Below are 27,339 nucleotides of genomic sequence, written 5' to 3'. Positions count from 1 at the left end.
TAACTTAGGAAAAGGCCAGACCATGACACAGATATTTTCCAGATAGCTAGAAGAATGAAACAAAGGAAAAGGCTAGTAACAGAAGCACAGCAGCTGGTTGGAAACTTTTGAAAATGTAAAACGAAGCTCAAGATTGCAACGTGTGTACTGAATAAGGTAATCCATGAAAAGGGAGCAAGGTTTTCGCTCCCTTAGCCTTCAAGAACTATGACATGCTGTGATAAGAATATTCTATGGGCAAAGCCATTTAAATTGTTTTCCCCCTAACCCTGTTCTCTGTGAGGCAATGATCTTGCCTTCTGTGATTTTGCTAATTGCTATACTTTTCAAGGAGGTAACTCTGACTTTGGTGAGGGATTACTGTATTGTGAGAGATCAAATGTGAAGAGATATCATTTACATTCATTACAAGGGTAAACAAAAACGGTTACTCTGAACATTACTGAGCTGTACAAATATAAAGTTGAAAATGTCCTGCCTGGTGGGATGATTCTGTAAACAGACAGACATGGAGTGAAAAGAAAAGCACAATGGTAATACAGCCACAATTTACTGAGGGAGAAGACAGGTGAGAAACTGTGTGAAAATCTGTAAATGATTAGCAGCCTTGAGCACTGCAAGCTGCTCTGGGAAGCCTATATAAATGTTCCACTTAAGTGCTATTTTTATACATTCTGCAATACATTGCTATAAAGTAGTAGTATCTTGTTAGTAATTCTGGTTTCTTTTTGTTTTTTTTTTTTGCTTGTTTGTTTTTTTGCATACGCGGGCCTCTCCCGTTGCGGAGCACAAGCTCCGGACGCACAGGCTCGGTGGCCATGACTCACGGGCCCAGCCGCTCTGCAGCATGTGGGATCTTCCCGGACTGGGGCACGAACCCGCATCCCCTGCATCGGCAGGCGGACTCTCAACCACTGTGCCACCGGGGAAGCCCCAGTAGTTCTGTTTTAATTGCAGGCTTATGTATCTATCATTGGTACTGTTCAGTACAAATACTAGTGAAAGTGAAAGTTGCAAAAAGTTTAAAAATGGTTAGCTGGTGCCCAGATTTTATCCAATACCATGAGAAAAGGTAAATAAGAATTCACATCATTCTACTGTGGAAAAAGAAATACAAAGCTATGTCCCAAACTAGAAAATAAGATTTACGTCAGGGAAATATCAGGATTCTGAACTAAATTTTTATATAATACAGAGCTTAAGGATTATCTGCATACATTTAATGCAACCTCTTAATTTAATGATAAGGGTACCAGGACTTGGATATTAAATGACTTTCCCAAGATTAATGGGTAAACTAGTGGAATTCTGTTTTCCTTATCTGGAGCCCAAGGATCTTTCACAAGAGCAATATAATATCTTGCTCACTTCCAGAGTTTCCTATACTCATGGAAGAAGCTACACTACCCTAGGCCCTAGCACACTCTAGGACAGTCTGGGAAGACTTCCTAATAGTAATAAGTGGCAACATGGGGAATTAGATTAAGTACCAGATGGGGAGTAAAAGCCTGGCTTCATCGGTAACTAGCAGTGACTTTGGGCAAGTTACTTAACCTAATTGGATCCCAATTTTCTCATTTTATAAGAAGAACGTCAAAAGAGGTGAACTCTAACCTTCGGTTCTGACATTTTCTAAATGTGATCACTTTATCCAAATTAACACAAATACCATATTTTTGTGAAGCAACAAGTCTCTGTCAGGACAACTTTGGAGTTTACCTTCAGCTTTATGCAAATACTTCCTGCTGTAGCTCGAGTACCATCTAGTGGACATTTGGCTGACTTGACAGCCAAGAGTAATAAAAATCTGAATTTACAAAAGTGCTAAAAAGAACTATTTATCTATTTTTAAAAAAACCGAAGACTGGAAGGGCATCCAAAGGTCGTACTGATCATTCTCCCTGACTTCAGGGTGGATCAAAAATAACTATCACTGACATATGAGAATCTATCTTCTTATTACTGAAGTGATTTGAGCACCATTATTAGTATGCTAGAAGAACAATGACTTCAAGAAGTTGACATCACTTATGGAGTGTGAGAAAATATTTGCAAATCATATATCACACAGTTTAATACCTAAACTATATAAATAACTTACAACAGCAACAAAACAGCAACAAAAACCTGAGTCAAAGGAATTGAAAAGACATTTCTCCGTAGATGACGTACAAATGGCCAATAAGCACGTAAAAAGATATTCAACATCACTAAGCACTAGGGAAATCAAAATTACAGTGAGATATTATATCATATCTATTAGGATTGTTACTATAAAATACAAAACAAAACCCAAAATAGTAAGTGCTGGGCAAGGATGCAGTGAAATTTGAACCTTTATACATTGCTGGTGGGAACATGAAGTGGTACAGCCACTATGAAAGACAGTATGGCAGTTTCTCAAAAAATTACAAATAGAATTACCATATAGTCCAGCAATTCCACTTCTGGGTAAAAGAAAGAATTGAAAGCAGTAACGCAAAAGAACTGAAAGCAGGAACTTGAACAAATATTTATATACCCATTTCACAGTAGCATTATTCAAAGAGCCAAAAGGTAGAAACAACCCAAATGTCCATTGATGGATGAATGGATAAACAAAATGTGGTGTACACATACAATGAAATATTATTCAGCCTCAAAAAGGAAGGAAACTGTGACATATACTATCAATACATGGATGAACCTTGAAGAAATTATGCTAAGCAAAATAAGTCTGTCAAAAATGGACAAATAACGTATGATTCCACTTATGAAATACCTAGAGTCGTCAAATTCTTAGAGACAGAAAGTAGAATGGTGATTGTCAGGGGCTGGAGGAAAGGGGTAGTAGGGAGTTAAGGCTTAATGGGTTCAGTTTCAGTTTGTAAAGATGAAAAAATTCTGGAAATGGATGGTGGTGATGGCTGTACAACAATGTGAATGTTCTTAATACCACTGAACTGTACACCTAAAAAAATGGTAAAATTTATGTATTTTTCACTATTGTAAAAAAAAATTGGTATCAGTGTGAAGCAAAAGGTCTGTTTTTAAAGAAGAACTCTTGTTGCCTTAAAACTTTTATTTTTAAACTCTCCTAGTTCTTTTCCAGTGCTTTAGAGTTCAGATATAATACATCATTAACTCAAAATGCATATGGAGAGAGTGAATTGTTCTTGATAACTGTTGAAACACTTTCAAAAGGGGAAGGTGTACTTTCAGGAATCTGGGAGAAAGAAAACAAACATCATCATCCCTTGTGATTGTTGACTAGTAAACAATGCACATTTGATGAGACTTCTGGGTATCCCCGACTTTCTCTGCGTTTGATCCAGAAGGGAGAGGTGCTAACCGTGCAAATGCTCACTCTCACTCTGTTTCAGGCTGGGCTCAGCACCAGGGGGACATCCGACGATGGCGCTCTGATGCCGGAGCGCCAGTTATGTAGTTTTGCTGCCACTGTCTGAAGCCCAAGAGCAGTGTAAGCTAGGGACAGCTGGAGCTGCCTCTGCTGGAGGGGACCAGCGCTCTATAAAGAGTGACTGCCTCTGAGTGAGTACCCTTTGCTCTTGCTTTCAACGAGGTAGCTGCAGGGGATCTCTGGAGGGGGGGGCGGTGGTGGCTACAAAGAATGGCTGTCCTTATTAGCAAAAATTAATTAACTTTAGGTTCTGATAAGCCCTTTCCAGCACCTTTCCCTTCCGAAATACTCTCTGTGCTCCCGTACTTAATGTTTCTCTACAAAATCTACCTTTGGGAAGAGATATTGGGCAAATGACATAACCCTAATATATAAGTGTCAGGGGAAGCTTGATGTGTACTGGCATTTTAAAATGAGGTCTGACAAAAGCCAAATGTAGGAAACTTCCTTAACTTTGGAATTCCTGATGTCAGTGAGCTGGAAAGGGGACGAACTGGCAGAAGGTATGGTGGTCCTCTGGGTTCCTCTAAAGCCGGGTTTTCCAACCTCTGCACTGTTGACAATTGGGGCAGGATAATTCTTCATTCTGGGGGGTGGTCCTGTGCATTGCAGGATGTTTAGCAGAACCCTGACCTTTCCCACCAGATGCCAGTGGCACCCCTCCAATTGTGAGACCCAAAAGATGTCTCCAGACATTGGCAAACATTCCCTGGCAGGGGCAAAGCAGCCTCCCCCCAACCCTGTTGTATAGCCACTGTAAACATACCATGTAGGTGGTCAGCTGCTCTGCCAATATGCATCACTAGCCATTCTTGCCAAGGAGCTTATAATCTCACTAAGGAATTCAGATCTACACTGAAACTATTAGAAAACACGCCAACATATAAGATTAAGTGCTCAAAAGTTAAACAATGACAGTAACTCTTGTCAGATTTCCACAAGAGCCTTCCAGTGCAATTTGATAAAATGGAATGAGAATATTAATGTCTAAGGAGAAGTCTCTCTTTTTAAGATGAGAAATCTGCTTAAAGGAAAAGGAATAATATAGATCTCAAATTGGTCTATTTTCATAGGATCTCATGTGCCAAACCTTCCACCTTCTCTATTCCCCTTCAGCCCACCCTGAATATTTAATCAAGACTGTTAAATCTTGAAGTCTTGGTCCCCTCTGCCCCCATTTGCTCCTTCTGGAAGGGAGTAAGTCCTAAAATAGCCTCTAAATGTAGGAAATTCATCGAGTTTTAATGTTTTGAGGTTGTAGCTTTTGAAAACAAGGACCTGTATTACCCTGGAAGGAAGGGAGCAAAGCTGGCCTTTGTCCCTTGAACCCCACTGGAGTAGTGCCCTATATTAAACAGTTCAACTAGAACAAATCTGCCACACAGCACAGAAAGGGAAGAAGAGAAACTGCAAACTCCCCTCAACCTCCACACAGCTCTGTATCCCAGGCAGGCAGAAGGTCCAATAAGAATGCATGAGTTTCTTACCTACGGAGAATGTTGTACTCTCTCAAAAGAAGAATATAGATTGTAATAATTCCAACAAGAATTACCTTTTCTCAAAGAAACAGGCTCTTAATGGGGACTGTGTACTTGAATAACGAAACAGCAGTGAGTGCTCGTTTCTCCTCGCGATGACGCATGCTGGTTAACGGGACTGAATAACGAGCGAAATGATCGGGACAACTTGAGGAATTTCAGGTTAGTTTAAGAATTTAGCATATGATCTGGAATATCAGGAATTCTATGTTAATTTTGGTGTTTCAAGTGATATATATCATTCAACAAGATTAGGTTTCAAATTTATCTTTAGTGTTTCAAAAAGGTACTCTCGAGATGAGAGGAGAAAGACGAAGATGACATCTATTGATGAAAATTCATTCACTGTCTACAGAACAGAATGATTTTTATCCAATGAGATGTTGGTTCGTTTATAATATGCTCGCAGCCTGGAGGATTTGTGGAAAGGCAGGTAAACACGTCACTTCACATGCCAAGACCCCCAAACACACAATCTCAAATGAAACCAGAGACCAGAGTCTGCTGGACTCAAAAAAACAGGGAACTCATTATTAGTGTCAACAACAGGCCTTTGTCAGAAAAGGCTCCCTCCCCCGGTTCTTTTTTCATGACTGTCTTTCCCTTTGAAAGAGCTCACTTCTGTGTGAGCTAGCGTCTGAAATTCCAACCTGTGAGTCATTTTTAGCTGGATGGCTGAGACTGTCCTAAACTCCAGCGCCAACACCTTAGGAGCTTTTCCTTTTGGTCTGACAAGTTCCAGAGCAAGACCTCCGGCGAGACCTCCCTTCTCAGTGGGAAAGCAACTTAAGGCATGAAACCTCTGGTCATTTTGGTGAATCTGAAGGGACTCTTACTGGGGACTGGGTAATTTGGACATTTAATCACAAAGCAAAGGTAAAACTGTTTTAAGATTTTTGTTTTCCAGGTGACAAAAAATAAAACATGCTTCACCCTTTTCCTCTGTAGTTTTTAATCAGTGGGGGTTTTCTTGTGGGGGGTGTGTTAGGGGTGGGGTGGGTCTAGCCATTAACTTAGTTCCACGGACAACTCTTAAGATGAGCCGAGAGGCGCACTGGCAGGTGAACCCTATATGTCAGCAACTCAGTTTAATGAATACACAACCTGTACATTTTAAATCTGATGCTGTCTCTTTCCCTTCAGTAAGTTGACAGCCTATTTAAAGGATGCAGGACCAGAGAGGGGATGGGGAGAAATGGGGCATACATTAAATGTAAGTTTGGGCTGCCACAGGCTCAATGATTAGTTTCAGCCTGACCTCACTGGGCATGTCAGCCCGGCACCATTGGGGAAGTGAGGCAGGAATCAGCTGCTAATTATAGTATGTATTAACATGCTGCAAATTAATCAGGAAGAGCACATTTCGTGTCATTTAAAAAAAAAGAATTAAAACTAAGAGGCATCAGGTGAAACTAAGTTTAACAGAGAATTAAAGATATATTCCTCTTGTCAGTATCACATGCCCCGTGAGCACAGGTGAGAGCGAAGAACGTCTACAGCTCTCTGGGTGGAGGCCAAACTGACTAGACCTACTGATCCCTCCATTCAGTGTTTAGAGGACAGGACTGGCTACATAATTTGCAGGGCCCAGTGCAAAACAAAAATGCATGGCCCTTGTTCAAAAATTAAGACGGTGACGTCAGAGCGTTAAACCAAGAGTGGGACCCCGTGGGACCCCCGTGTAAAGTTTCATGAAACCATAATTCTCCTCATTGTGATATTCTTTGATAGTTTCTATTCAGTTTGATTAAAATCTCTCCTATTTTATTTTTTAATGATACTACTCAGGACTCACCATACGGAATCCACAACCCAATAATGGTTCCAACTCACTGTACTAAAACCACAATTTGAAAACACTGTTATAGTGGCTATTGTTTTTACTCTGCCAGGTGTGTTCTCCTCCACACACCCCAGTCTTCTGGCAATCCAATTTGCCTCTGACTATTAGGTCAATGTTAACTTACACTGAGACAGTCAACGTAATACATCAGCCATTCCCTGAGATTTTCAATTTTGAGCTGGAGTGGAAACTCCCACTTTCTCTTGGGTTGTTGCTAAGCTGGAAAGATGCGATTCGGGGCTGTTTGAGGAGAAAAAAAGAGACAGATTCCCAACCAAATCCCTGGTTCAAGGAGCCTCTAAGGCAGCTTCCCAGTTGCATGAGCCACTATGTGTTTGAGCTAGTATGCAAGAATTTTTCTCTTTTTTCAACTCCAAACTAATAACAAATACAAACACTACGATAAACAAAATCTCTAAGCAAATAACTATTTTATTTTATGAAATAAAATAGTTATGAAAATGAATAGCTGTATCTTAAAAGCCATACTGGCTTCAGTTCCTCTTTTTTGCATTTTAAAACCTTTTCCTTCTGTAATTCTGAAAGGAATTTTCTTAAACGAAAGCTATTTTTTTTAGCATGTGCACAAATAACACTTTTTATCATGTTTTTATCTTATTGAACAAATATCAATTAGGCCTATTACTCTGGTTATAAGGCATAAATGTCAAATCAAAGAGTTCTCTTAAAGAATTCTTCTCTACTGAATTAACCACAGATGATGATACTTAGAAATAAAAGTTATAACAGCATTTCTTTCACATTAGAATTATCGATAATATGAATTATATATATCTATCATTTACTGAATAGATATCTATGTGCTCCAGTAAGTTTACATGTTACTTATTTTAATAATACTCATGACACCCTGAGACAAATGATATCCTTATTTTGTACATTAAAGGGGAGGCACGGGGATACTCATTTGTTCAAGATCACCCAGCTTGAGGGACTTCCCTGGTGGCACAGTGGTTAAGAATCCGCCTGCCAATGCAGGGGACATGGGTTCGATCCCTGGTCTGAGAAGATCCCACATGTTGCAGAGCAACTAAGCCCATGTGCCACAACTACTGAGCCTGCGCTGTACAGCCCAAGAGCCACAACTACTGAGCCCATGTGCCACAACTACTGAAGCCCACGCACCCTAGAGCCCATGAGCTGCAACTACTGAGGCTGCATGCTGCAACTACTGAAGCTCGTGTGCCTAGAGCCTGTGCTCCGCGACAAGAGAAGCCGCCGCAATGAGAAGCCTGTGCACCACAATGAAGAGTAGCCCCACTCACAATCAGAGAAAACCCGCATGCAGCAATGAAGACCCAACACACCGGAGGTGGGTGGGGGAGATTACCCAGCTTGAAATGGGTGGAGTTGCAATTTAAACCAGGACTCTTTCTACTTCCTACTTCCCTGTTGCTTCTTCAAGGACTGTCTTCCAATGTCCTTTAAAACGAAATCTCTGTTCTCTTCTACCTTTTTTAAAGTCACAATTCACGTCACGGGAATTGACAATTCAAAAAATTATTGCTTTCATTCACTTCTTCATTGTTTCATTGGTGAAAACATATTGGAGATGTCACTGTAGCAGATTTAACTAAGGCAGCAGAAGAAATGTAGACAATGGCTGCTTTGCCTCGCCATCTTAATCTAATCTCTTTGAAGAAAATTTCATGCAATCCAGACCTCCTATTAAATACTGAGTCTGGGATTCCATCAAATGTGCTATTTTTCTAGAGAACAGCAAAGCCACAGATAATGATCTTAAGCTTTATAAAATGCAGATTCCCCGATAAAAGATAAATTCTTCTCTTTTTTAAAAAAGGGAGAGTCAGGTGGTACTCAAGAAAGATCCCAGCTGGTTAAGTTTGGCCATTGAAGTGGTCCGATTCTTCTGGCTTCGAGCTCACAGCATTTTGAGCGTCTACAACGTAGAGCTTTTATTTATTTTTGAGCTTTAAACCCTCTGCATCTGCTCCATCTAATATGAACAAACAAGTGTTGAGATAAAAACATAGCCTCATAAAACTGTCTCCCTTACTTCAATGAACTCCTTAATTTGCATTATCTCTAAAAGCTGTCTCAGTTTTGAAGACATTTGCAACAAATTGACAGAAAATGAATGTTCTCTAATACAGCTAAGCTTCTTTGACTAGCCATTTGTACTTATTTCTCTATTCACTTCCACCTCCATTTTATGCTTCTTAAAGCAATTAGGAAAAGAAAAAGCAGGCTAAAAAGCTTAAAACAATTTAAATCAGATTTAATTAATAAACTTAAAAAAAATAAGACTTCTTAAACTTTTGAAATATCTATGCTGTGGCCATACTGTGTGGCTTGAGGGATCTTAGTTCCCCGACCAGGGATTGAACCTGGGCCCTTGGCAGTGAACGCGCAGAGTCCTAGCCACTGGACCACCGGGGAATCCCCAGTGTCTTTGATTTCTTAATCCACACAGTTTATATGTTCATGGAAAACACCAGAAAATGCAGATAAGGAAAATGAATGAAACATAAAAACAAAATTGCCCTTAATCCACCCATTCAGAGATAATCCCTGCTAACAGTTTTACATTAACCTTCCAGATATTTTGTATGCATCTATAATAAACACCTGTATTATATCGTTAAAATAAGATGCATTTTAAAATTTATTTAGATCATTAAAATATTAAATAATAAAATAACTATTAAAATGTAATAAATCATTAAAAATGATTTTAGGAGTCATGTAATTTTGAAATTATTTCTTTATGTCAATATATAATGAACAACTTTCTATCTAGTATTAATTATACATCCATATTATCATTTTCAGTATCTAAATAGTATTTTATTTTTTAGATATACTCTGACTTCTTTAGCCAATCTCCTACTATTGAATAATTTAGTTGTTCTCAATTGTTTACAATTATATACAATGTTGTGATGGATTGTCATCTACATATCTTTGGGACTTATAACTAATTAAACAATTAGTATAAATCCCTAGCAGTGGAATTAACTGGATCAAAGGGTATAACCACCTCAAAGGATTTTACAAATTACCATACAACTGGCAGATTTTACCAATTTATCCTCCTTCCAGCAGTACATAAGAATGTCTATTTCTCGACATCCCTCTTTCTTTTTAATCTTTGCATTTCTAACAGGTAAAAAGGCACTATCACACATCAACTGTGGTTCTATGATTACAGAATGGTCAGATTTACCTTTAAAATTCGACTTAGAGAAGCACATATGGATGATGGGAGCAAGGGTTGTAACATACGCATAATGGGAATAAAAAAGGAGAAAAAAGAGAGGAAGGAACAGAAGAAATATTTGAAGCAGTAATGACTGAGAATTTCCCCAAATTAATGTCAGATACTAAGGGGGATAAATATCAAAAAACAAACAGAAACATGTAGACATATTATATTCAAGCTGCAAAAAATCAAAGATAAAGAAAAAATCTTAGAAGAAGCCAGAGTGGAAAAAAGCTCCTATAGATTAGCAAAGATAAGAATTACATCTGACCTCTCTTCAGAAACCATGTCAGCAAGAACAGAGTGCACTGATATATTTAAAGTGTTGAGAGAAAAAAAAGACCACCATAGAATTCTGTACCCTATGAAATTATCCCTCAAAAGTGAAGGAAAAATAACAACTTTCTCAGACAAACAAAAACTGAGAAAACCTACTGCCAGTAGATATGCCTTGCAAGAAATAATAAAAGAAATCATTTAGAGAGAAAGAAAAGGATGTAGGTCAGAAACTCAGATCTACATGGAAAAAGAATAAGTGAAGGTCAGATAAAACCTTTCATTTTTCTTATTCTTAATTGATTTTGAACAGTTTGTTCAAAATAATACTACAATGTATTTGATTATGAATGCTTATATATATGCTTATGTATTCTTATGTGGAATGAATGACAGCAATGATACAAGAGACTCAAGGGAGGAATTAAGATTATTTTGTTATTATACGGTACTCACACTACTGGTGAAGTGGTATAGTGTTATCTGAAAGTGGACTTGTATTTGTTTTAAGTGTATATTGCAAACTCTAGTTGCAACTACTAAAATAAGTGAAAAATATATATACAATCTATATGTTTAAGAAGATAAAATGAAACCATATAAAATGTTCAATTAAAATCGTAAGAGACAGAAAAGGAGACAAAAATAGGAACAAAGAACAAGGGCAAAACAGTATCAAATATGGCTGATATTGATCCAACCATATTGATAATCACTTTAAATGTTATTGGTCTAAATATACCAATTTAAAAACAGGAATTATAAGAGTGGATCAAAACACAAGACCAATTGTGTGTTGTCTACAAGGAAGTCACTTTAAATATCCAGACACATGTAGATTAAAGGTAAATGGATGAAGAAATATGTACCACACTAACACTAGTCAAAATAAAGCTGAAGTAGCTATATTAATTTCAGACAGAGCAGACTTCACAGCAAGGAAAGTTACGAGGAATAAAGAAGGACATTACATAAAGATAAAGGGCTTAATTCTCCAAGAAGACATAACAATGCTTAATGTACATGCACCTAAAAATAGAGTGTCACAATATGTGAGGTGAAAACTGATATAACTGCAAGGAAAAAGAGATAAATCCACTATTATATTTGTAAACTTCAACATCCTTCTATCACAAATGGACAGATCCAGCAGGCAAAAAATCAGTAAGGACATAGTTACTCAACAGCACCATCAATCCACTGGATATTACTAACATCTATCGCCTTCTTCATCCAAAACCAGAAACAGAACAGAAATCCTTCTCAAGCTCACATGGAACTTTCACAAGATAGACCACATTTTGGGTCATAAAACATACCTTAATACATTTAGGATATGACACCATGTATGCTCTCAGACCACAATGGAATTAGACCAGAAATCAATAACAGAAAGATAGCTGGAAAATCCCAAAATATGTAGAGATTAAAAAACACACTAAAGGGGAAAAAAGAAATTTTAAGATAAATTTTAAAATATTTTGAACTAAATGAAAATTAAAAATTATCAAACTTTGTGGGATGCAGAGAATATAGTGCTTAGAGGGAAATTTATAGCATTGAGTGCATATGATAGAAAAGAGGAAAGAGCATATAAGGTATCAGACAGAAGAAAGATCAATCATCTATGCTTCCACCTTAGGAAGCTAGAAAAAGAAAAGGAAATCAAATCCATTTTAAGTAGACAAAAGGAAATAATATTATAGCCAGGATAACTGAGAAAAAAAGAGAAGATACAAATTACTAATATCAGAAATGAAAGAAGGGACATTATTACAGACCCCATGGACATTACAAGGATAATAAAGGAATACACTGTGATTCCCACAAATTTGATAGTCTTCATGATATGGATCAATTCCTTGAAAGATACAATCTGCCAAAACTTATACAAGAAGAAAGACACAATCTGAATAGGTCTATATCTAATAAATAAATTGAATCAACAATTAATAAACTTCCAAATCAGAAAACAAATGGCCCAGATGGATTCATTAGCAAATTCTACCAAACATTTAAGGAGGACATTATGCCAATTATCTATAATCTCTTCCAGAAGACAGAAACAGAGGAAAAACTTCCTAACTTATTCTATGAGACAGCAGTACCCAAATATCAAAAGCAGACACAGATATTACAAGAAAGGAAAACTATGGACCATTATCTCTCATGAATTTAGATACAAATATCCTCAACAAACATGAGCAAATCAAACGCAACAATGTATAAGAAGAATTGCACACACCATGTCCGAGGGGATTTATTCCAGGTATGAAAGGACAGTTCAGTATCTGAAAATCAATGAATGACATCCATCACATCAATGGGCAAAAAAAGAAAAGTCACATGATCCTATCAATTGATGCAGAAAAAGCATTTGACAAAATCCAACACCCATTCACCATAAAAATTCTCAGCAAAACTGGAAACAACGGGGAACTTCCTTGACTTGATAGAGAACACCTAAAAAAAACCCTTACAGCTAACCTCATGAGAAACTAGAAGCTTTCTGGCTAAGACTAGGAACAAAGCAGGAATGTTCCCTCCCACCACTACTTTTCAGTACTGTAGTGGAAGTCCAACCTAATGCAATAAGATAAGAAAGGGAAATAAAAAGTATATAATATGGGAAGAAATAAAACTTTTGTTTGTTCACAGATGACATGATCATTTATATAGAAAGTCTGAGAGAAGTGATGACAAAAATCCTGGAACTAAGAAGTGACTACAGGCTGGTTGCAGCACACAAGGTTAATGCAGCATACAAGGTTAATACAGCATACAAGGTCACTTGCCTATATACCAGTAATGAACAAATGGAATTTGAAATTAAAAACACAGTATCATTTACATTAGGAGGAAAAAAATGAAATGCATAGGTGTAAATCTAACAAAATATGTACAAGATCTAAATGAAGAGAACTACAAAACTCTGATGAAAGAAATCAAAGAACTAAATAAATGCAGAGCTATTTCATGTTCCCAGATAGGAAGATTCAATAATATCAAGATGTCAGTTTTTCCTCACTTGATCTACAGATTCAACACAATCCCAATCAAAATCACAACAAACTGGTATCAACAAACTGATTCTAAAGTTTATATGGAGAGGCAAAAGACCCAGAATAGACAACGCAATATTGAAGGAGAATAAAGTTGGAGGACTGATACTATTGGACCTCAAAACTTACCTATAAAGCTGTCATATCAAGACGGTATTGGCGAAAGAACAAATAGAGAACCCAGAAATAGACCCACATAATTACGGTCAACTAATCTTTGATAAAAGAGCAAAGGCAATAAAATGGAGAAAAGACAGTCTTTACAACAAATGTTGCTGGAACAACTGGACATCCATATATTAAAAAAAAAAAAGACTCTAAACACAGATCTTTCACAAAAATGAACTAAAAAATGGATCACAGACCTGAATGTAAAATGCAAAACTATGAAAATCTAGGATGAAAATCTAGATGACCTTGGTATGGCAATGGTGCTTTAGCTACAACACCAAATACACAATCCATGAAAGAAAGAATTGATCAACTAGACTACATTAAGATTAAAGACTACTCTGCAAAAGACAATGTCAAAAGAATGAGAAGACAAGCTACAGACTGGGAGAAAATATTTGCAAAAGATATAACTGATAAAAACTGTTATCCAAAATATACAAAAACCTCTTAAAATACAACAGTAAGAAAACTAACAACCAGCTGAAAAAATGGATACCTGAACAGCTCACCAAAGAAGATATGCAGATGACAACTAAGCATATGAAAAGATGCTCCATACCATATGTCATTAGGGAAATGCAAATTAAAATAAAGAAATATCTCTACATACCAATGAAAAGGGCCCAAATCTGGAACACTGACAACACCAAATGCTGGGGAGGATGTGCAGCAACAGTTTTCATTCAGTGCTGGTGGGAGTGCAAAAATGGTACAGCCACTTTGGAAGCCAGTTTGGTAGTTTTTTACAAAACTTAACGCCCTCTTATCATATGATCCAGCAATTGCACTTGTTGGTATTTGTCGAAAGGAGTGGATAACTTATGTACACACAAAAACCTGGACATGGATGTTGATAGCAGCCTTATTCATAATTGCCAAAACTTGGAAGCAACCAAGATATCCTACTGTAGGTGAACAGAATAATACACTGCGGTACATCCGGACAATGGAGTATTACTCAGCACTAAAAGGAAATGAGATATCAAGACATAAAAGGACACGGAGGAACCTTAAATGCATGTTAATAAGTGAAAGAAGCCAATATGAAAAGTCTACATTCTGTATAATTCCAACGTAGGACATTTGGAAAATGTAAAACCCATGATACCACAATGGTGAATACATGTCATTATACATTTTTCAAAATCCATACACTACACAACAGAAAGAGTGAACCTTAAAGTAAACTATGGACTTTGAGTGATAATCAAGTGTCAAGGTAGGTTCACTGATTGTAACAAATGTACCAGATGTAACAAACCCCTTGTTAGGATGACGATAATCGGAGAAGCTACACACGCATGGGGGGAATTGCTGTACTTTTCGCTCAATTTTGCTGTGAACCTAAAACTGCTCTAAAAAAATTAAGTCTCTTTATATATAAAAAACAATTAGACTCCCTAAATATCCCTTCCCCCCACCGTTCCCCCCTGGTAACCATAGGTTTGTTCTCTAAGTCTGTGAGTCTGTTTCTGTTTTGTAAATAAGTTCATTTGTATTATTTTTTTTTAGATTCCGCATATAAGCGATATCATACTTCTGACTTACTTCACTCAGTATGACAATCTCTAGGTCCATCCATGTTGCTGCAAATGGCATTATTTCATTCTTTTTAATGGCTGAGTAATATTCCATTGTATATATGTACCACATCTTCTTTATCCATTCCTTTGTTGATGGACATTTAGGTTGCTTCCATGTCTTGGCCATTGTAAACAGTGCTGCAATGAACACTGGTGTGCATGTATCCTTTTGAACCATGTTTTTCTCCAGATATATATATATATAGTTAGGGAGTTTGGAACTGACATGTACACACTGCTATATTTAAAATGGATAACCAACAAGGACCTACTGTATAGCACAGGGAACTCTGCTCAATATTACGTAACAATCTAAAAGTGAAAGGAATTTGAAAAAGAATAAAAAACAAACAAATCAAAAAAAAAAAAACCCAATTAGATAGTAGTGATTTTGTCCAATTCAGTGAATATACTAAAATCCACTGATGTGCACACTTTAAGAGGGTGAATTCGATATTTTATGAATTAAATCTCAATAGGTTGTTTAATCTCTTCTACTATTTTTCAATTGAATCTTTTCTACTTCCTGTATGGCTGGACTCTGCTTCTGAAATACTCTTTCCTTCCCAAGTGAGTCACCCGTTCAGCAAGTCTCCCACAAGTGTGTATAGTCTGTCCACTGCTGCCCTCACCCTGCTGCCCTCACCCAGTTTGCTGCTACCAACCGACTTCCTACTGCGCAGTCCCCATCTCTTATGAAAACACTGAGCCTCGTCTGTGGACTCACCCAGACTGAAAAAGCAGGACACTAGCACTTCTGGTTTGCTTCTTGCATAACTGCTTTATTTCAGCAAAGAACATTTCTGACGTAAGAAAAAAATCTTGATGACAAAAAGAATAATTCAACAGGAATAGGCAAAAATTTCAAACTTATAATGTACATAATAATGAAGTCTCAAAATATAAGTGTGGAATTTAAAATATAGGCAAGTTTACAACCAAAGTGGGATATTAAATAAAAACAAAAAAAACAGACAAACAAAAAAACACCTCAGTCAGTGAGGGGAAAAAAAAACCCTACACACTGTTTTTCAGATGGCTTTATTTTTTTCACCCCCAAAAGTGAGAGGACATTTTTTTCGTTTTTTTCAGGGATTCATTTCTGTATACAAAATATTTTTATAACACAGGACTGTATATCATATATCAACTGACTCTGCCAATGTATGCAATTTTTACTTTACAGGTATATTTTTACTCTATTTATCTAAAAGAAATATATACCTTAAAATAAAAGTTTAATTTAAATTAAATTTAAATATTTAAAAATTTTCCAACGTTCCCAAATTACATAAATGGGTAGTTGCTCTCCAAGTGATTTCAGTATCAAAGAAAAATCACATGCTAGTGGTTAATTATTTATGTTTATAATGTTAAAATGCTGGTGTTAATATTAGCATTTAATTTTTATATGCATTTAGAGTAAACAAAATAAAGGTGAAACTACGCAAGTAACAATTCAAAACCAAAAAATTTATAGCAAATGTCATGTTAAAATGTCCATTTCCAAAATACAAATGTTTATGCACTACAATTGGGAGGAAAAATTCCTTAAGGAGGACATGTAAAGGACAAAGTTTAAAAGACCAATAAACTGAGCCACACCAAAACGCACCATTTAAGGCAGTAAAAAGCAAGTCACAGAGTAGCAGAAGTTATTTGCAATATAGATAACATACGAAGAGCTTGAATCAAGAATATAAAAAGGACTCTATGGGAACTTCCCTGGTGGTATTAGTGGTTAAGAATCCACCTGCCAACGCAGGGGGCACGGGTTCAAGCACTGGTCTGGGAAGATCTCACGTGCCTTGGGGCAACTAAGCCCCTGCTCCACAACTACTGAGCCTGCGCTCTAGAGCCTCCAAGCCACAGCTACTAAGCCCGTGTGCCTAGAGCCCGTACTCCGCAACAAGAAAAGCCACTGCAATGAGAAGCCGGAGCACCGCAACGAAGAGTAGCCCCTGCTCACAGCAACGAAGACTCAACGCATCCAAAAATAAATAAAAAATTCAAAAAAAACCACAACTGATTTCTTTAAAAAAAAAAAGGACTCTATGTTAATAATGTTTTTCCAAAAAGTCAGATCAATAGAATCAAATAGGCACTTCAAAAAGAGGACACCCAATGGTAAAGAAATATATAAAGAACTCAGTCTCATTATAATCAGGGAAATGCAAATTGACACCACAGTGAGATGCTACTACACACCCATTATAATGATTAAAATTGAAAAGCTGACCATATCTTTGTTAGCAAGGATATTGGTCAACAGGAACACACATGTACTGTTGGTGGAAGTGTAAACTGTTTTCAAAGTTCAAACTGGTAGTGTAGTCGGTTGAATGGTGACCCCCTCAAAAGATATGTCCATGCCATAACCCTAGAACCTGTGAATGCAACCTTATTTGGAAAAAGTCTTTGCAGATGTAATTAAGTTAAGGATTTTTAGATGAGATCATTCTGGATTATCTACTGGGCCCTACATCCAATGACAGGAGTCCTTTTAAGAGACAGCGGAGAAACACAGACAAGAAGGCCATGTGAAGACAGAGACAGAGACTGGAGCTATGTAACCAGAAGGAATGCCCACAGTCACCAGAAGCTGGATGAGAAAAAGAAGGGATCCTCCCCCCTATAGCCTTCAGAGGGATTTCAGCCCTGCTGATACCTTGGACTTCTAACCTCCAGAATTATGAGCCAATAAATGTCTGTGGTCGTAACCCACCAAATTTATGGTGATCTGTTACAGCAGCCCTAGAAAATGAATATAGGCAGTATCTAGTACAGTTGAACATATACATTCCCTGTGAACTCTAATCAGGAGAAAATCAGGCACATATAAGGCAAAAAACATGAAAAGAATATTCATATCAGCATTATTCATAAGAGTCCCGAAGAGAAAACCACTCAGATGTCCATCAAAAATAGGATGGAAAAATAAATTGTTGTATATTCATTTAATTGAATAATATAAAGTAATAAAAATGAAAAACTGAAGCTGCACAACATGGATTTATCTAATAAACTTATTCTGAACACAAGAAGGTAACACAAAAGAATTCATTTACTTTCACTTATATGAAGTTCAAAATACGCAAAATTAATCTACGGTGTTAGAAGTCAAAATAGTACCCCTGGGGAAGAGGAAACGGGGTGGTTTTAATAGACATAATGCTAGAACCTTGCACCCCAAAATTTGAAATCACAATTTTAAGTGCATGTGGAACATTTATAAAAATTGACCACTTCAATGACAAAAGCAATGTCCTGAACAATAAATGGTGACATTTATGGATGGTAACATTCAATACTGTAAAGTTGAGAAACCAACCTCAAATTTACCTATACATTTATTAAAATTCCAATCAAATTTGTGTTTTGGTATTTGATAGGCTGATCTTAAAATTCAAATGAAAGACTAAAAAACCAAGAATAGCCAAGAAAATTCTGAAGAGCAACAAGGTAGGTAGACTTGATACTCTAGATATCTAAACTGTTGATCTGATAACTTTTATATTGCTACAGGAGTAGTAAATACATCAATCAAACAGAGGGCCCAGAGAAAAGACCCATGTGTGTAATAAAACTTGACTCACATCTCAAGTGTCATTAATATTGATGGGAAGAAGGACTACCAGATGAGCTAACAAAATAAAAAAATACATCTGCTTAAAGTCCTTGGAGTGCTAAACAGTAGTGAAGAAATACCAGGTCAGAATTTGGGGAAGGACAAGTCTGGAGAAGTGAGCCCAGGCTTTGGGGCCACTTTCCCATGGAGGTATTTGCTGATTCTGGAGATGGCAGCTGAGAGGCCTGAGGGGATGAGGCTCTAGTGAACCATAACTGCTTTGTCCTAGGCTGTGCACTGGGAGTGAGGGTATGCCCAAGGAAACAGGCACCTGCAGCTCAGCTCTCTAGCCACCGAAAGGGCTAACATGAAAAAGACTGACAATACCAAGGGTTGGCAAAGATGGGAAGTGACAGGAACTTTCTGACATGGCTGGCAGGACTGTAAATTGGTTCACTCACTTTGGAAAATACTTTCACCTTATCTACTAAAGTTGAAGATATGTATTCCCTTATGTGCCTGCAATTCTACTCCTAGGTATATAGCCAACAGAAATGTAAAGCCAGGTACATCAAGGGATCTTTACATGAATATTCACGGAAACGTTATTTGTAATATTCCCATACTGGAAATACATGAAAAGTCTATACTTAGTAAAATGGATAAACAAATTGTGGTATTTTTAGGCAACAGAATACTATATGGCAATGTAAATGAATGAGTTATGTAAAATATATATACCTTACAAACATAACACTGAGCAAAAGAAGCCAGACACCAAGGTTTATATAAAGAGCATACTGCTTTTAAAGGTCAAAAAACACACTATTTGATTCCCTTTGTGTAACAGTTAAACACTAGTAAAAACTATATAGTGTTCAGGAATGCATAGTTAAGCATTAAAACTAAAGAGAGAAGCAAAGAAGTGATTACCTTACAGAACTGTGGTTATCTGCTGGGGGAGGGGCACTAGCAGGGCTTCAGTGGTCTTCCAATGTTCTATTTCTTGACAGGGGTTTTGGACGCCCAGATGCTTTGTGATAAACCAATGCTCTGCACGTTTTTTGTATTTGTGTACTTTTCATATATCTTTCATAATTAAAAAGGTAAGAAAACAGCAGTGGAGATGGATGACGGATTTATTATTCAATACACGGTATTGGATCAACTGAACAGAAATATGGCAAGAATATATTAAATCTTTACTTCCTATCACACACAGAAATCAATTACAGGTGTATAAAAAACCTAGGAAAAGCAAAAACCTTGTAAGTTTTAATAGAAAATATGGGATGGATCTTCATATTCTATGGAATAAAAGTAATTCCTGAAGAAAATACAATAATACAACCAATAAAGGTAATGAGTGAACTGACCACATTAAGATGAAAACTCTTCTATAAGATAAAGTGAAAAGACAAACCACACACCAATAAGTTCTATATGTATAACCAGCAAACAGTAATAACCAGACTACTTAAAACTGCGTATGTATCAAGTGAAAAAAGAGACAACTCCACTGGGGATTGGGGTGAGGGAGAGAACAGGCAAGGGTAGGAAAAGGTGATCCATATTACAAACAACCTGGCTGGCTGAGATGAAACATGGTAGGGCATATTCACATAATGGAATGAGACGGCGATCTAAATAAATGAATTAGAGCCATGTGTTGCAACATGAAAAAAATCTCTAAAACAATGTTGAATTAAAAGGACAAAATGCAAAATAAAATCATTTTATAATAATAAAATTTATAATCATGCATACTATTTAAAATCCAATATTACATATTCCTTATCAACACATATGTATATAGTAAAAACATGAAAAAAATATGCTTAGGAATGATAAATGTTAACTTGAGGCCAGTGGCTTCTTCTGGGGAGGGAGAGAAAGGAATCAGGGAAGTTTACACAAGGACTTTGATTGTATCTATACCATTTTATTTCTGTGAAAATAAAGATTTAAAGCAAATATGTCAAAAATTTCAAGTTCTCTATAATTTTATAGTCTCCTGTATCACTGAAATAAAAACAAAGGTAAACAAAATCCACTTCCCTAGCTATTCTCAGTTTTATTCTTACATCAAGCTGTGGCTAAGTTTAGACCCCACGTTACTGGCCCATCACAAACTTTGATACTATGGTACCAACTTACACTGAAGGAAGCTTAAGAAACAGGCCTCGTGATTCTGATATTTGGCTTCCTGGAGGGGAACCATCATGGATATAACTTACTACCTCCTGCAGCATCTCTGTACAAAGTTAGGGAATAGTCACTTGGAGGGCCCAGTACCAGGAGAAGCTTTTTCTTTTTATATAGACACAGTGAATCTTGTAACAGACCATGGTTACTTCCTTTTATTGGTTGCTAAGAGACACTTGACTAAATCTATGGACTGCCACTAGGAAAGGTACCTGATTTGTATTTTAATTCTTCATCTCACTCTCCAATCCTTACTGTCCTTTCATCCAGATTTTTCAGGTGATTTATTTTACCCTACTGTGTGTATGTGATTATGTACACACACACACACACACACACACACGGAGGCGTATAATATAAAGGAAAAATCTGATAGATTTCTATTATATTAAAATTTAAAACTTCTGTAGATCAAAAGGCACCATTAAGAGAATAAATGGCAAGCTACAAAGTGGAAGAAGATGTTTGCAGTACACATGACAAAAGGTTCACATCCAAGAGTGTAAGGAACTCCCACAAATCAGTAAAAAAAAAGATGGAAAATTCAAAAGAAAAATGGACAAAGTTGGTAAACAGCAGAGCTAAAGTTCCAGCCTGAAGTCTTACTTCATTTCACTTAAAAAAATTATCATTTCACGTATTTGTAATGCCATCACCTAGCAACAATGACAATCACGCTTTACACTTTGGTCCTGGTAGAAAATCTTCCGTTTTCTTTTTTTTTTTTTTTTTTGGGGGGGGAGGTGGGTGTGCCAATAACCTTCCCTGTAACAAGTGTATATATGTAATTTGTTGTGTTTACAGAAATCAGATTATACCAGATATACTACTTTGCAATCCTTTTCATATAATTCATCTTCAAAAAAAAAACTATTGCATAGATTACACTAATATGGGTTCCATATAGTCTTTAAAAGACTTCCAATATACATTCACACAAAAGGTGTCCCTGTGTGTCTGCTTCCCCACACGCTTACCAGCACTAAGTGCAGGTCTCTGGTTCAGACTCGTAAATGGTGATCAGAATACTTCCTTCTGGCTTCCTTCAAGCATTGAGAACAAAGCAATTAAGGAGGAGTAAAATAATGAGCAAACAGAAATGCCAGCTAATGAAAAGGGTGTGGAAAGGAGTTTAGAAAAGAAACAGTGGCTGAAAACGAACAAAGGAATGAGCAAATGGGAAAGGGGTTAAATATAAAAAAAGTAGGGCGCCTTTCAGGAATATTCTTGTTAATCAGGCCACGACTCTGAGTCGTACACTAAAGACTGAGGGGCAAGATGTAGTTTCTGATTTCATAATTTGATTAAGAGTCAATAAAGGAGGGCTAGAACCAATCCCACTGAGACCGGATATCTTAACCTAAGCTCGCTCTTTTGGAGTTCAAATTTCTTCTCCTCAATTTTTAGTCAGTTTCCTCCCCCTAGAGCTGAATTTTATCTGGAGAAAAAATTCCCAAACTTCACTTGAAGTTTTTAGAGCAGAACAAAGTACATGTTTCACACTTTTAAAGAAAATGTTCACTCTCGTTGCAGCTGAATAACTTCAAAATGGCTTCATTTTAAAACTTAGTAGAGGAGAAATATCTGAAGGAAATACGTATTTTAGATTATTTGTTTTAATCTAGTTTAATTACTGGTAAAGGATCTCTGGCTGGTCTCATGTGAGTATAACAAGAGTTTAGAGGTGGAGAAGAGGGGTTTCAACTCCTGCAAGGTCAGGATTTTCATTCTACCTCTATGTTCTTGGCCACCTTTAACAGTTCCTCTTGCTTTTCCTCTCAGTTTATCCCTAACTTCTGGAAGACACTGTGAAGCAGGGGAAAGAAAGCTGGTCTAGAAGGGGAGGAATGGGGGCCCTGAGTGACCTGGGCCATGGGCCTTAATCTCTCCATTCTTGTATCCTCAGCAAACCTGATCTTCTCACTTTACGGGAGGTCAGCTGGTGAGATTCAAATAAGTAATGGTTTAAGCAAGTTTTGAATAGGCATAAACCACTAAGGTATTATAAATGTCTACTCTCTCCTTTTATTATTCTTTTTTAAATCAATTGAGTAACTCCAAGAATCAGATTTGAAGGATAAATGTTTATGGGAATCCATCTTGGTTCAAAGGAGGACCTGAGGTACAGGGAACTATCTCGATATTTTAATAAAACTAAAACCTAATTGCTTGTGACCATTTCAAAAGAATTAAGGTAAGTTACAAGCATACATTCAAAAAGGAAACATCGGAGAAAAGGGGCCTAAGTCTTTGGGATTCTACAAAAAGCTTGGTCTGTAAGACAGTCCCTGAGTCAATATCTGAGAAACAAGTCTGTATTAGTGCTCAGATACTCATGTAACAGAGAACCACAAAAAACAAGGACTAAAAAAGACAGAATCTGGATACACACTGATGAGCTGAAATATGTTATGTGAATGCCTTATTGTGTGCTCTGGCTCTCAGGGGTACTGAAATAATGTACGCGTGAAAGAATTACAGCAGAGTAACTGGCTCCGTGCTGGTGTGCTATCAAAGGGAAACCAAGACAGCACCGAAGGAATATGTAAATCAACACAGCTCTACAACCCTGATTATGCTCACCCACTATTTGATAACATATTTCCTTCTTTGGAGGAAAAAAAATAAAGAAAGAAATTCATTCCCCAAACTCTTGGGAGGCTGAGAATCTAGACAGACAAAAGCACATCTACATAAAAATTTTGAAGATTAATACATAATAAAAGCCAAAGCAATAATCTAAAATAAAATACTTCCCTTAGCTGCTTTTGCTTGTGGTCTGCAATGTATTTTCCACAGTTCCCCAAGATAAAAGGGAGACTGTCAGTATCCATTTCTAGGTTTTTCTCACGAATATATATCAAGGGAAGTACAACAAAGTCTGCTTTGGATTAAAGTTATGAACATCAGATTTCAAAACCAAGAACAAAATGTTTTAGGAGTCTATTCCAGCTTTGTCTCACCAAATCCTGAAAATGTGGGGAAAGTAGAATTCTATAGTTCTGAGTTTTTTTAATGATTTAAGAAAGTAGAGAGGCAATGACATTTTCATATATTATTATAACAGGAAAAGAAAAAATAATGGACTACATCCTGACATTAAAAAATACTTTTGACAGTGTTTCCTAATTACCAGCAGGGATGACTATGGCTAACATGGATGAAGAAATTAATGAGCAGTATTTTTTTCTTATTATGTTTAAGATCATCTCCAGTACTACCATCAGGCTTGAGTGATACCTGCCTGATATCTGAAAAGAACACCATAAAATTACAAGGTAGGCTTTAAAAATATTCACAAGTGGTTAGGGAGTACTAATGAACAATAATAAGAGTTATTATTTTAATTTGTAGCATAAGGCATCACCACAGGAATCAAAGAAACTGATGTATTTTTAGATGTGTGTACTGCTTATACATTGAATGGCGAGTTACTGTGGAAACTTTCATTCTGTGGAAACTTTAACTGGATTTATGTGCTAGAATTAGCTGATGAGTTGCAAATTTTAAAGTGGTAAACTGATTAGCATTCAATCACAAAATATATTTCTTTATAAATAGAATGCCTTTATCGCACACAAAATGTGTATTGATAAACACTTGTTTTCCTCTAGCTATATGTAAACAGTGGCATAAGAAATAAAATTATGCATGTGTCTTACAACTTCTGTGCAGCTGAAAATGTCTTAAATTTTATTTCACTGGACAGCAAACTAAAGAAAAGAAATGATGACCTTTATAACTAAGGCCTTCCTTCTCTCGGACTCTCTATTTTGACAAAAGCATCCCTCTTTTTTGAGGTCCTTTACGACAATGTTGATTTTTTTTTTCCATTTCTGTATCTCTTTAGATACCCTGGTATCCAGCACATAGTAGATGAGCGCTCAAAATATTTTTTGTCTTGATTCAACATTCAAAGAAATAAAAAATGTTGTCATATGCTTCCAAGATATGTAGTATGTTTAAAATACTATACCCAAAGATTATGGAACAACTAACAGATATAAAAATAAAAATATGTATAGAGATGTCATAGCTCAAATTCTGATGGTAACTGCTTAACTCAAAGTGTGATAACTGATTCTCATATATCTTAGCATGCTTTTCAGGCACTTTGCATTACGGCTACAGAGGGCAAATGGCTGATAAACCTCATTGTTAAAAAGAAGTCCCTTAAATAGCAAGATATACATGAACAACAAAAAAAAGAACTTCTTTGATTGGTTCAAAAGCCCATATACTTGTAACCCAGGAAACATTTGAAATGCATGAATAGGTAACTCAGCTCTATATGGGATATTGGTTCATAACTCTTCATCAATCCTACATACAAAAAAAAAGCTATGTAGGACTTGATATGTATTTTAAGAGATATTAATACCTGCAGAAAAATAAAATATTTAAAAGGACCAAGAAGCCAGAATTCTTATGTACCAAAAAAACTGTACAAAATTAGAAGTACATTTTAATATGCCAGATCTTATTTTAATCAGCTATTGGGGATACTCACTTCCTTCTCTTTATTTTCTACCCTATTAGGAGGAAACTTAATATCTACTATTGGCATGTCAGTCTGCAAACTCTGCCTCTAACAGTATAACAATGGTGTCTTCTCCATTCTCCCAATACACACCGAACTCCAGATCAAAGTCACGGTTTTCTGTGCCCCTTAATTATCCTCCACAATCAACTCTGACTCACCATGGAGCCTTTATCGTCCTAAAAATCCATATTTATACTTGTCAGAATTTCATGCAATAGGGAGGAGATGACAACACTGAATCAGTTCTCCAGACAGGCATATCAAGGATGCTTTGTCAATCACCCAGTGCTTAGTAGAGACAAAGTTATGCAGTAGCCTACAGAATTCTATAAGAGCAGAAAGGCCACATCACTAGGACACGTCTTGGCTCCAGAACAAACTGATTTAGAGCCCAGCTGCAAAGTCATTCACATTTGCCAAGAGAGGTTTTGAGTACTCTTTTCGACCCACCCCTCATACAAACAACAATTTAAACAAAATGAAAACACAACAAAACAGGCTGACTCACTCCAACACTCCCAACTCCATCCTGTAGGAAGAAGGCTATAAAATAATGTGACCATTAGCCTAGGGATTTCCTTGTTATTTTCATTTTCAGGGCCTCCGCATAGTGTTAAAAGTATCACATAGGGTCCAATTAGACCTGAACACACAGACCTGCTCAAACATCTTCCTGTTCTGAGTATACCACGTGGTACCACAGGGTTATTTAAAAAAATTCCCAAATCAGTAGTTAAGAAAGTAATGAAGTCAGTTTACCCCATACCCTATCATTTATCCGTCCACAGAGCACTCACCTCATTGTCTGACTCGACGAGAACTTGATCGTATTCACTAAGCGCTACTAGAAACATGATAGAGGTGACATTTTCAAAGCAGTGTATCCATTTTCTTCTCTCTGACCTTTGGCCCCCTACATCGACCATTCTGCAAGGTTAATAATATTCATATTAATAGCACATAAAAAAATATCAATATAAATATAGCTTTACTTACAAACTTAGGAACCCTACTCTCTGAAGAGAATGGTCATCAAAACCAATCCAATTAACACTTATTGAACATCTACTAATTTTCTGTTACCTAACAATCAAAGTCAAGACATTCTGGGTAATAACTCATTGCAGTAATTAGAAAGTTACCTGATATACATAAAAATTATAATTTTGTAAAAAAAAAAAAAAAAAAATCCTGTGCCAAGCCAAGGAAAAAGGCTGTTCTACTTAATCAAGCACAGAAGAGTCAGAAACAAAACGAGTTTTATTTGTGTTCAGCTCTAATGGCAAATACTGACTTCAGTTTCTTTTCCTATAAAATGAGAATGAAGATCCTCATGTATTTCTCAAGGAAGCTACTAGGAATGACTACGAATGCATTTAAAAGATGTAAGATGCTATGTATTTCAACATGGGTGTGTAATGCTTCAACTAACTGCGAACAAAACCTCACTGATCTTCATCAGGAAGGCAAGCTTTGGGGGCTGTTTTTTCTTTCCAGTATTGACTATAATTTGGGACAGTCCAATCACATTGGGTAACATGGTGCAATTAGCCTTACGCACAAGTCAAGTTGCTAAACTGCTAGAAGTGGTATGTATAAAACATCAAGATGCTATAAGAGGCCACCATTTGAACTATACCGAGGACTTGTCTTTACACATCAATTTTGTGCTCAGGAATCAACACTGGCATCAATTAATTTGAGTGCTAGTGTATACAGAAAATATCTAGCAGAACTTGGTACTGAATCCAAGTTTCTTCAAATTGCTGAATCCATAACTTGACTAAAATGTGCACAATGTTTACAAGATAAAATATTTTCAGAAAATGAGAGTTTTAGGTATAAAAGTTTGAGAGTAGGGCTCCTTAAGTGTTTGTTGAAAACTGCAGTTGTTCCTGGTATT

The 27,339-nt window shown here is 36.7% G+C and overlaps 1 protein-coding gene across 1 annotated transcript in view; it reads right to left on the bottom strand.

Moving 5' to 3' along the window:
* GNAQ (G protein subunit alpha q) overlaps positions 1-27,339 on the bottom strand; it is a 290,925-nt gene that overhangs the window by 43,227 nt on the left and 220,359 nt on the right. Inside the window, exon 5 of the mRNA XM_032634848.1 lies at positions 26,234-26,363. Within this exon, the coding sequence (XP_032490739.1) occupies positions 26,234-26,363 (130 nt within the window). The remainder of the gene's footprint in view (positions 1-26,233; positions 26,364-27,339) is intronic.

The sequence above is a fragment of the Phocoena sinus genome, chromosome 6, assembly GCF_008692025.1.
Source record: "Phocoena sinus isolate mPhoSin1 chromosome 6, mPhoSin1.pri, whole genome shotgun sequence".
In the NCBI taxonomy this organism is placed as follows: domain Eukaryota; kingdom Metazoa; phylum Chordata; class Mammalia; order Artiodactyla; family Phocoenidae; genus Phocoena; species Phocoena sinus.
Note: the sequence above shows the minus strand (reverse complement) of the source record. Positions and strands in the feature narration are given on the sequence as shown.